Source organism: Perognathus longimembris, chromosome 11, assembly GCF_023159225.1.
Source record: "Perognathus longimembris pacificus isolate PPM17 chromosome 11, ASM2315922v1, whole genome shotgun sequence".
NCBI classification, from domain to species: Eukaryota; Metazoa; Chordata; class Mammalia; order Rodentia; family Heteromyidae; genus Perognathus; species Perognathus longimembris.
This window is the reverse complement of record NC_063171.1, coordinates 50,172,448-50,185,117: the sequence shown is the minus strand read 5'-3', so window position 1 is coordinate 50,185,117 and position 12,670 is coordinate 50,172,448. Positions and strand designations below refer to the sequence as shown.

Below are 12,670 nucleotides of genomic sequence, written 5' to 3'. Positions count from 1 at the left end.
ACTCAAAGAGATGAGGATTTAAGGGCCATGGTTAGAAGCCAATCCATGCTGAAAAATCCATGGCACTTATCACCAACTAACAAACAAAAATCCAAAAGCAGACATATGGTTCAACTTGTAGAAAACATGCCTTGAGTGAAAAAGCTATATGACAGCACTAAGAATCTGAGTTAATCCCCAGTACTGGCCGATACCTTCTCCCCCCAGAAAATATCTTTCCAGAGAACTTAAACAAGTTCAAAATATGAAGATTTAAATAGAGCTTACTCTAAAATCTTAGTTACTATATATTAAAATATTTCCAGCAAATTCCTCATTGGAAACACAATCGCATTCCCATTGTCATGTTGATAATGAACATTACCTCCCAGTGATGGTGATTTCACTCACAGCATAGTATCTGTGTCCAATATTAAACTTAGTCTCCATTGTATAGTACTGTCCATGGAAATGAAGTCTTACTTGTGTGGCTTTTACAAATTCTTGAAGAGATGGAGTGTTACAGAAGTTATTGTATCCAGGACGAGGTTTTGATCCAGGTCTCAGGATGCTAAATGTGAAATTACCGTGGGAAAATGGAGTAAGACTGTTGAGAAAAATCAACATGATTAAACTACATTCAATGTCTTTATCAAATAGAAATTAATAGTGAATTATGACTGCACAATACCAATAAAAGCTCTGGATTAAATATATATGTATATATATATATATATATTCTACTTATTTTCAAGTACAAGTAGAATAAATCCATCAGAACACAATAAAAATTCTGTAAAGGTAGATAACTTGCTAAACAAAATGAGTATGATTGCAAAATCTCAGGTAGATTGCAAATAAAATATGTTGTAAATTATTTTACAAGGCCTGTGCATGTAGTATGAAATTCAGTTTAGATAGGCATGTTAAGAAAATCAATAAGGAAAGGAAGTGTCTACCAACCCATTCACTTGGCTAGTTTATATTGTTACTAAATCATTCATCTGTGATATAATTCAGTAGTAGAGCAAGAGCCTACCATGTCTAAGGCTATGGGTTCTATGCCCTCACTGAAAAAACAAACTGGAATCAAAACAAACAGCAAAACACAAATAAAAATGAACATTCTGAGATAAAAAAAATCAGGAAAGCAATCCTATTCGAAATAACTTAAAAAATAGACTAGGAATAAACCTAGGCAAGGAGGTAAATGACCACTCCAAATCTCTAAAATCATGAAGAGATTGATGAAACACTACTACATGGAAGACTCTCCTGTTCATAGATTGGCAAGTTTCATGTTCTGCAATTGATTAAATTTCCCAATCTACAAATTCATTGTCATCATGATCAAAGATCCAATGACTTTTCATCCCAGAAAGTCAAAACTAATCCTAAAGTTCTTATGGAACCACAAAAGACTCAAATAACCAAAGCATCCTGAGCAAAAACAGTAATAGTGAAGGCATTACCATTCCTTGTATCCTATTGCACTATAAAGCTTTGATAACAAAAGCATCATGGTATTGGCACAAAAACAGACATGGAGACCAAGGGAAGGAAATAGAGGAGCCAGAAATGAACTCATAAACCTGTAGCCATCTGATTTTTGGCAAAGATGACAAAAACATATGTTAAAGAAAGGACAATTTCTTCAGCAAATTGTACAGAGGAATCTAGATATTCATATGTAGAGGGAAAAAAAAAGGAATACCTATGTTTTACTTTGCACAAAAATCAGTTCAAAGTGAATCAGAAACCTTAATGCAAGACCGGTCATTTTGGAACTACTAGAAGAAATATTTCAAACTATATACTTAAACAATAATTTTCTGAATAGGATGGCAATAACTTGGAAAATAAGAGCAAGGATTGATAATGGGGAATGCATCAAATGTAAAAGCTTCTGTGGAAGAAAGAAAACACTTATCAGAAGAAGAGCCAGCCTTCAGAATGGGAGAAAAATGCTTGGCAACTATTCATTTGACAAAGAATTAATATCTACAATATATAAAGAACTCAAAATAGAACCAAAGAATAAATAGTTCCATAACAAAAGGCAAATAAATTGAAAAGAAGTACAAATGACAAAATGAGTACATGGAAACAATCGTAAACATTTGTCGCCAAAAGGAAATACAAGTCAAAACTACATTGACGATTCTATTTTATTGTAGTCAGAATGGCTATCAAGAAAACGAGTCACAACACTGATCAGGATATGGGGGCCATGGATGCCTCCCAGCCTGTCGGAAGTGCAAACTAGTGCAGCACAATGGAAATCAGCATGGAATTCTTCAAAAAACTAAAAATACAACCATCATTTGATACAGGTTTTTACTTCTCCATGGACTTCTTGGCACATTCCTGAAGTCAGCATGTAAGAGATATTGTACACCCATATTAAAAGCAGCACTATTCACAATAGTCAAGGCATGAAATTGTCCTTGGTTCCCACTTACAGATAAGTAGATAAAACCAAGTGCATATACACTCAATGGATGTTTACTCTCCCCATTAAAAAAGAATGAAATGTTTGCTAGAAAAATGGGTGGGACTGGAGACCAATAATTTTAAGACAAATAAGCCAGGTTCAAAAGGACAAATATTACACATTTTCTGTCATATGCTAAATCTATATTAAAACAAAAAACAAGACATGAAATTAGAGATGGCTGGCCTATTTAGGGAAAGAAAAGGGATGGGTAGGGGAATTGAGATTAGAGAGACAAAAGAGGGTTGTAGAGATGACGGAATTATATTAGACAATGAAAATGTCACAATGAAACACTTTACTTAGTGTAATTGATGTGCACTTTAAAAAGTCTTCAAAAATTCATACTTAGGAAGCTGAAGACAGTTGACAGAGTCAGGAAGTTCCAAATCTCCATTGTTTTCCATCCCAAAAGTACTGCAGTTTCTAGCAAAATACTGCCAGTCCTCCCAATCTGAGCTGTCTTCCTTCTTCCTTTGAATCCTAATGGCTGTTGGTTGTGGACTAAGGAACTGGACAGTAATGTAAAACACCTGGAGATAGATGAGTCTATTATTGTATGGAAAGTTTAGTATAAATCAAACAATGGAACTGAGGCATTCAAACATGAGTAACTTCTTCATAACTATGAAGGTATTTTGTGAACACACAAAACCCAGAATTACAGTCAATGCAGCACACTTATAATTATGAATTAGTCTCTATTCTCAAGGAGTTTCTAAAGTGCAAATAAATATTAAGTTTGCTATAGAGACAGTAACAATGAACATGACTCCTTTGAAATAAATGTCATGTATCCTTTTATTAAGTCCTTATTTTGAATAAGCACCTCAGTTTTAGTAATTTGTGCTGCTTAATAACAAAAGAAAGAATGCTGTAGCATTTCATAAATATCATTTTGACACAAAATTCTTAAAAATTAAGCCTTGCATGGAATCTTTTAGATATTTGATTTCATGCTTTACAAAACTCTACTATAGGGAGATAATATCCAATTACCTAGTTCGCTTTTTTTGCAACAGAGTTGTTTCATAGCTGCAAATAAATGTGTACAAGGAGTAATTGAAACATGCCTTTGAACCCAACCTTATTTAGAAATTGGTTCTTTCCACATTTAATTAGGCTAAGGATCTCAAGATGAAATCTTTGCAGATTAAGGGAGAGTCTTCTTTTAATTTAAAAAAATATCTTTAAGTAGTTGTACAAAAGAGGTACCATTTAACAAAGCAGTTTGTGAATACAATGCATTTTGAACAGTGTCACCCCTTCAATATTTGCACACCCCTTCAACTAACATCTTCCCTTTTCTTAATTTTGTGATTTCTTAATTTTTGTATGTTTTAGGGGATGGGAGGGCGAGTTGGTCATGGGGCTTGAACTCAGGGTCAAGGGTTGTAGCTGAAGTAGCACAATAGTGCTTAAGTTAGTACTCTATGACTTCTAGCCACAGACAGCTTCGTTTCTGGTTTTCTGGTGGCTAAATGGAGATAAGATTCTCATGAATTTTCCTGCCTGGGCTGGCTCTGAACCATGCTCTACAGATCTCAGCCTCCTGAGAAGCTAGGATTACAGGCATGAGCCACCAGCTCCTGCTTCACAATGAATCAATGAATTCTTGACTGCATTCTTTTACCCCTCGCTCCTTGCCCCTTCCTTTTGCACATAATCATTTCCTGGTGATGGTTTTGTTGGGTTTTGACCTATCTTTCTAAAGTATTACACTATTTGTGCTTTCCATAGAGTCTATTATATTTCAGTTAATTTATTTATAACCACTTTCATACTACCCAATATGTTTATGTATAGATATATAGGAACCTTTAAGGGAGAGAATAGGTAAAGCTGTCAGAGTGAGAAGGAAACAAGAAAAGAGGCACAATCTTAGTAATACCAGAAGTCTCCAGACCCAGAGGCTGGGAAAAGCAAGCAAGAGTTCTCCTCAAAGCCTTTGGAAAGAATATATAGCCTGACAACACTTTGCTTTTGTGTTTCCAGTCTTCACAGCTTTGAGAGAACACGGTTCTCTTTTCAAGACATGAGGTTTTCAGTCCCTTATTCCAGCTGCCATATCCCCTTTGTTTCTCACTACCTGATACTGTCCATTTTCCAAATCCAGGGAAATAGTCACTCCTTGGTTCAAGTGGGTGAGGTTTGTGAACACACGCGAAACCCAGGAAGTTTCAACGTCGCCATCATTGACAAAGGCAAGGGGATGAGCCTGAGGATTCAGCCGGGACACCTGGTTTTCAGTTGTGTCTTCTGCACCATTGGGAATGCAATATTTCTGGGCCAATGGTTGGACACGAGGGTGGCTGCCGGGGCAGCGACAGTGCGGCTGAGTGTGCAATCGGGGCAACTCTCCTGAGAAAACCTCCAGAATTTCTCTGAAAGAGTCAAGAGGAAAAATAAATAAATAAAACAGCTTCACAGTAATAGATCTTCTAAGAAAAATAGAATAGAAAATAAAACTCCTAGATAAGAATACGCATTCTCAGATAACACACGTCAAAACCAGGCAAATCTTAAGTGTTACTTTCTCACACTAAGAATCATTGTTGATGATCGAGATATTTACTTAAATAGAATGTCCTGTGCCTACTTGTAGTGACATGGAAGATAACCATTTACTTAGATTGTCTTACTGCTGAGAGTGGCCAGTTAATATTTTGAAAGTAATGAGACTTATAATGAATGTCTCCAGTTCAGCCATAAGAAGAATAAGAACACAAGCATTTCATCTGCTTCTCGTTGGGGTGAAGGGACTGAGGCCAAGTCCATTTGTCAATGATTTCCTGTGACTCATCTGTGCAAATTCTGGCTTCCTGAAATGTTTCAATGGCTTCAGAGCATATGCCAGCTGCCAACCGTCAAACAAGAATGCCAATTCCAGACAGTTATATTTAATTTTTTTCCATTAAGGGTAATAAACTTGTTCTAGATCAGAATTAGTCATCCTATTTTAGGCAATCTTCCACGTAGCACTTTTCCAGATATTTCAGACAAGCCAGCATCTGTCATCCAGGTCTAACTAGAGAAAGTATATTTCCTCTTTTGGGTTCTACTGAAGTAATGGTACCCGGCAGCTTTTCTATTCACTAAACTGTATGAAGTGACATCTCTCAATAACACTCACATTTTTTTTTCAATTGGCATTAGGTTTTGAATGGGATCCAAAGTCCCCATCCAATACCAAAAATATTTTGCCTCCCTGACGCACACCCCAGGAAAAATTTCATTCCCAAGAATTGTTATGACACTGCTCTTCTACATTTTAGAAAAGATCTGAAAGATAGTAAGATGAGTGCTATCCTGTGTTTTTATTCTCAGTATTACAGCATCACTTGTTCAGAAATCTTCTGAGTATGTAGACTAATAATAAACTGTGTATTTATCACGGATCCTGCCACAGACCACATCACCAGCTCAGGAGCAACAGTTCTCAAATCTGTGAGTGCTATATATATAATCACCACATGGGTCCACATATCCCTTAAATAACTATCAACTTAAAAAATTCTTCCTCTTCGCCTTCACAAAAATAAATAAGTTTCATTCATCCATATGACAATATACTCTGACATCATTGGATCCTAAGTTGGGAAAACAACCTCAGAGATCACGTTTAGCAGAATCCCATCTTCAAATTTCTGAACTACTGGGAACCTATCTACCTAAGATTTCTACCTAATCATGGATATTGAAATGGATTCTAATTTTTATAAAATGTTTCTAAATTAACTGTTTTTCAAGAAGATTGTTGATAATCAACTTCATATGATAAAAAAAATTACTGATAAAATAACACCATTAAAGAGCAAGTGTAGGGCTGGGAATATGGCCTAGTGGCAAGAGTGCTTGCCTCCTACACATGAAGCTCTTGGTTCGATTCCCCAGCACCACATATATGGAAAATGGCCAGAAGGGGTGCTGTGGCTCAGGTGGCAGAGTGCTGGCCTTGAGCGGGAAGAAGCCAGGGAAGGTACTCAGGCCCTGAGTCCAAGGCCCAGGACTGGCTAAAAAAAGAAAAAGAGCAAGTGTATACTAAACCAAAGGAAATATTGTAAACAATAATTAGGTATCTTTTCACTAAATACTGTATGGGTGGAAAATGCTATAATCTTATAGATTTATAATAGCACATTGTCTTACCTGTTTGTAAGTGTCTCTTTGTATAACCGAAAATCCTGCATTCTTCCAACAAACTTCTCTGAACCTGCAAGGTATTTGTATGTATATGAGAGAATTTAGTTTACCTAGAAATGGCTTAAAATATTTTAATGAGCTAGGTGTTGGTGGTTCAGGCTCACATCTCTAATCCTGGCCAATCAGAAGGCTGAGGTCTAATTCAAAGCAAGCCCAGGCAGAAAAAGCTGTGAGACTCTGATCTCCAATAAACCACCAAAATCTGGAAGTAGAGCTGTGGCTCAAGTGTTAAGAGTGATAGCCTTGCACACAAAAGTCCGGGGACAGTGCACAGGCCCGGAGTTCAGGTCCCAGGGCTGGCACTATATACATCTACATATGTGTGTATGTGTGTGTATAAGTATATATAATTTATATTACATAAATATTTATTAGTAAATATATATTAGTAATCTCTCTTTAAATCTCTGACATTTGTATCACTGCCATGTCAAATTGTAAAAGTCCTGTATCTACATGAACTCCCAATTCTATGTGATAGCTATAATAATAGTTATCACTATAGCTACTGCAATTCTGATTTCAAATTAATTTCAAAGTAATTATTTTAGCCTACTTATTTACTGAACTAACAAATGGCTTTCTCAAATCAAATTTGTCTTTAGCGTGAACCTAGAGTCTATCCTCTTTTCATCTCTACAATTTGGTTGCTATATGCTTTCAAGCATATGACATGTGAACATACATTAAACAAACTTCCTGGCAACAAACACAAAGTAGGAATTGATCATTTTAGGAAAAATAAAGAAGTGTGAGATTAAGGTGAGAATATAAGCTATTCCAAATAATTGTAATGTTGACTTGTGAACTGTTTAGACTCAACAAAAACTAAGTGGCAGTAATGCTTCTGAGCTGCATTGATTATTGGAGCAAAAGGAAGGTTCTCACCACGTTTCAATCATGCACGTTCATCATTAACCTCATTGTCCTCGGCTTAATTATGTTCTCACCAACAGTGTCTAGAATCTTTAACACCTCATATGTGTGAATATGACTTTCTTTGGAAGTAAGATACGTGCCAATGTGATAAACTGAAGATGCAGTCATTAAAGTATTCTTAATACAAGAAAATGCCACATGAACACAATGATCAATATTCAGACCAGGTGATAAGAAACCCAGATTGAAAGGATGCAGCTAAAAGCAAAGAACTCAAAAAGATCTGCAATTTGTCCAATTGGCCATAGTCAGGAGGACATGTAAATTTGAACATATAGCTTCAGAACTCTGAGAATATAAATTTATAATATTTTAAGTCACTTGATCATGGCAATCAGAGAAAACGTACAGTATTATTTCCTATTTTTATGATCATGCATTACTCACAAGCAAAATATATACTTTTATAACTCATAGTCTATGTTTTCTGGCTTATTTTCTGAGCATAACATATTGTTTAAAATGTTTTAAAACAGAACATCCAAGGGAGAATTTTTTTTAATCTCAAGAAACCAGATTATAACAAATAAAGCTAATCATTCATGATTTTGGAAGGTCTACTCTCACCGAAAGACAGCCAAATGATGAACATTCTGGTTTTGTCAAAGCCTGAACCATGGCACTGAATGTGAGGATGACTTCATTTTTTATGTATTTATTCATTCACAAATATTTATTGGGAACAGATTATGTGCCAGAAAATTTCATGGCTGCCAAAGAGATATCAGTTAGCAAGAGAATTCCTTTGCTTTTATGAAGCCTGAATTCAAGCTGATAAATACAGTAAACAAGTAACTTTTATAATGTGTTAGAATATAATGGGCACTATCAAAGGTCAAAAATATATGGGAGTAAGATGGAGAACATGACTGGATGTTATTGGGGATGGTGTGTTCAAAGGGAACTCTTATTGAGAATGACAGGAGAGAGAAAGTGACTCATGTAGATAGATGTTCCAGAGACAAAGTGTTCTAGCCAGTCAATAATGAGTTCATAGGCCCCTAAAGAACATGTTAGGCATATTAAAGATGGTGCGAGGAGCTGGCATTCTAGAACAGAATGAGAGAAGGAGCTGCTACTGAATGATTAGATTAAGACAAGTAACTGGCCAATGGAGAGGGAATTATAAATTGTTGAAAGGCTTGTAGCTCATCATCAGGATTTGGGTTTATATTCTGAACAAAGTAAGAAGCCACTGGAGGGTTGTGTGCCGAGAATGGGCAGTCTCGGGTTTACTCCAAAGTGTTGATATAGAATGTAAGGGAACAAGGTTAGATGCAGAGGGGGCACTTAGGAGGCGATTACAGTCATCCAGCTGAAAAATCACGGAATCCAGACCAGGATGTTAGAAGTGGAGGTGTCCCCTTCAACGCTGATAAATTAGAATTCACTTCCCATATTTTAATAATAGTTAAAGGGAAGCTGTGCTGCAGAGCGATAATGAAATCTATTTTATCATCTATAAAATAAAAGGGCTGGGTTTTATAACCTTTAAAAACCATTTTAGTTTTACATTTTGGAGTCTGTGATAGGACCAGCATTGCCACTAGTGCAGAAATCATACCTGAAGTATTTTTTTTTAAGAATTTGAAGAAGTTTTCCAAAGACCCAGAGTTAATGTGAATCATCCATCTCAAAGAAGAGAGTTATAATTTGGTGAGAGAATGCTATAAAATATTTCAAGGACACAATCATAAGGGGTAGATGTTCCTCATTCCTTTGCTAGGTACAAATTTTTAACACATATCCAGTGGAATAAACACTGCATGAAGGGATTTCATTTTAAACAATATCCACATGACAAGAGTTCTAAATTTTATAAACTGATCAAGGAAATAGACATGACTCATACAAGCAAGACCTTATAGCTGTGTAGTCAGAAAGTAAATAGGTCATGACAGAATAGAAGCAATACTCTATTATAACTCCATGGCAGAGCAAAGTTATTTAAATGCAAAAACTGAGTAAATAATCTAACACATAAAGACAGAGTAAAAACAGTTTTGTAATTAGGATAAGTAAAAAAGTAATATCAATCCATAAACATTAAAAGTTTTAAGTCCATTTCTATTAGCAACAAAAGCATAAGATATTATTTATAAAATTAATAAACTGTAGAAGTGGCAGTAATATAAAATTTCAAACATTTTTGGAAAATAACAGGATTATACCAGGAATGACAAACTAACAAAAACTGAAAATTCCCTATGCCACTAAAGCAATGATTATACTATGAAAGATGGTCTGAATTTTTAGGATTTTGGAAATAAACGGGACTAGTAACAATGTAGAGAGGGTTTATTTTGAAATGGTTAAATATTTGTAACCATGGGTCACATTTTAGCTTTCCCTGTTTCCATTCTCCTTTCTACCACACAAATATAGTCTTGAAAATAGTCAATAATCAAGCAGCCTTAAAGCTTTTGGAAGGAGTTTTTGACAACTGCACCTCTTTTGAATACACACACACACACACACACACACACACACACTGCACACATACACACACACACACACACACACTACTTCACTGGCCATACATGGTGAAAGATACAGATTAGTAGAAGTATTTAAGGAAGGTCATTAAATAAGTAAACTACAGCAGCAACAAATCCTAAAACTAAATAGGCAAAGACTTTAAACTCAGTAGTTTCAGTATGATCAATGAACTAAAGGAAATCTTGCCTAAAAGAATGTATGAATATACAGTAAGTAAATGAAAAATGAACAATTCAGTAGAGAATTCAATAGTACATCTGGATAAGATGAAAAATGGTTAGATATATGAAAAACAGATGATCAATTCTGAAAGTAGAAAAAAATGCTGAATAACGAGCAGCCTCCAATATTACATATAAAGGTAAGGAATATATTTTTTTAAAAATCCCTAACAAGGCATGGGTGGCTTAGGCCTGTAATCCTAAGTACTTGGAAGTTAGAGATGGAGGACTATAATCCAAGCACAGCTTGACATAAAAGGCCACAAGACTCCATGCCATCTGGTGATGGGGTAAGTAGGCTTATGCCTGCCATCCCAGTTACAAGGGAAGCACAATGACTGGGTACAGTATCATGCATCTGTTATCCCCAGCAGCAAACAGAGCCACAAGCTAGAAGGACTCCTGCACTACCTAGCTGGAGTATAAAGTGAAACACTATATGGAATAACTAAGACAAAAAAATGTAGCTGAAGGCATGGTTCAAATGGTAGAGCACCTTCCCTGAAAATGTTAGACTCTGAGTTCGATCCTCAGTGACCACCAAAAGGGACAAAGAGAGAGACAGAGACACACACACAGACAAAGATAGAAACAGAGAGACACACACAGAGAGAAAGATAAATAGACATCAAGAAAGGTAATCACTAAAAATGTCCAATGATATTTAAATGGCTAAAGAATTCAAAGTAATGATTTTAAAGAAAAGATGCATGACTTGTAAGAAAGTATAAAAAGTGAGTAATTAAAGGAATACAGCAATGCATGAAAACAAAAATTTCAATAACAATAGATATCTTTGAAAGGGAATTAAACATTAATCTTGGAAATAAAACCACAATAAATCAAGTTTAAAATGCAATGAGAAGTCTCACTCATAGGCTGATCAAGGGGAACAGAACATCAGAGCTTGATGGAAAAGGATGATGAATTAGACGATTCATGCAGTAATAAAGAAAAATGAAAGTAATTAACAAAATGAACAAAAACTTGCAGAAATGAAAAAAATACCAAACCCACCCAATCTGGGTATAAAAATAGTCACCAAAATACAGAGAAAAGGCATAGACAAATATATTCCATGAAATACATAGAAAAGTTCATCAGATCTTTTGGGTCACAGCCTAGGAGTGGAATTGCTATGACATAATTTTTGAAGAAACCTCTACACTGCTATCCAGGATACAGCTAAGCCACCAGCACAACCATATTTATTGCAGCACTATTCACCATAGGCAAGGTCTGAATTCAGCTCAGATGACCCTCAATGGACAAATGGATCAAAAATGTGGTGTGTGTACACTATGGAATTTTACACATCCATTAGAAATTATGATATTGTATCATTTGTAAAGAAATGGAAATATTTGGAAAAAATATGTTAAGCAATATAAAGCCAAAGAGAACAGATACACATTTTCTTTTATATATGGAGGCTAGATTTAGCTTATAAACTTACAAGTAAATGTATTGGGTGGAGTAACTGTGCACAAATGTTTTCACTAAAATAGGATAGATTCAAGGGAGATCTCAAATAGTATAATTCCTAAGAAAGGCAACATCAAAGTTTAGCAAAATAAAACACCATGAAGTAAGTCATTGAAAATGGTGGGGAGAAGAAGAGGAAGAGAATCATCAGGAATCTAATGTAAACCCTACAAAATTAGGAATAATGAAGGAAGGGGTGGATAGGGGAGGGATTGATTGAGAATGTTGAAAGGAGTGTTGAACAAGATGCATTGCATTCATAAATGGCTTTGTTTAATGGCAACTCCTTTGTATAACTACTTGAAGATAATAGTAAAAAAAAAAAACCTCATCAAATCGTAGGAAATATATAAGCATCCAGTTGTAGGAGGCATTTGAATGTTCAAGAGACAATGCCAGAAAGAAAATTCCCAATGCTATGTTATAGCTAAACTGTCAAGACTGCATACATAACTACAAAGAATATAGAAAGCAGCAAAACAGAAACCAAGCTATCTGTAGAGGCAATCTCAAAACAATAAAGAAACATTTTCAACAGAAACCCTAGAGTCTAGGGAGGAAAGAAGTGATGTATTGAATGGCCTGGAAAGAAATAACTGCCAACCTACATTACTTAATCTAGCAAACTCATCCCTGGTTATAAATGGATAAGTAAAAAACATCTAAAGAATAAATTAAATTTAATTTGCAAATAAGAATTGGAAAAATAATCAAACATTAGAAAAGTGTCAAAATCATAGAAATTAATTCATAATTTTGAGTTATAATCCATGATATGAACAGTCAGTATCCTCCAATAAAAAGACAGAAATTAGTTGCCTGGGTTAAAGAAAAGTACTACCTACATATT

General features: G+C 35.3%; 1 protein-coding gene across 1 annotated transcript in view; it reads right to left on the bottom strand.

Moving 5' to 3' along the window:
• Ush2a (usherin) overlaps positions 1-12,670 on the bottom strand; it is a 618,626-nt gene that overhangs the window by 548,228 nt on the left and 57,728 nt on the right. The window contains exons 4-7 of the mRNA XM_048356772.1: positions 6,623-6,686; positions 4,563-4,857; positions 2,822-3,006; positions 365-586 (exon numbers count right to left, since the gene is read on the bottom strand). Of these exons, the coding sequence (XP_048212729.1) occupies positions 365-586; positions 2,822-3,006; positions 4,563-4,857; positions 6,623-6,686 (766 nt within the window). The remainder of the gene's footprint in view (positions 1-364; positions 587-2,821; positions 3,007-4,562; positions 4,858-6,622; positions 6,687-12,670) is intronic.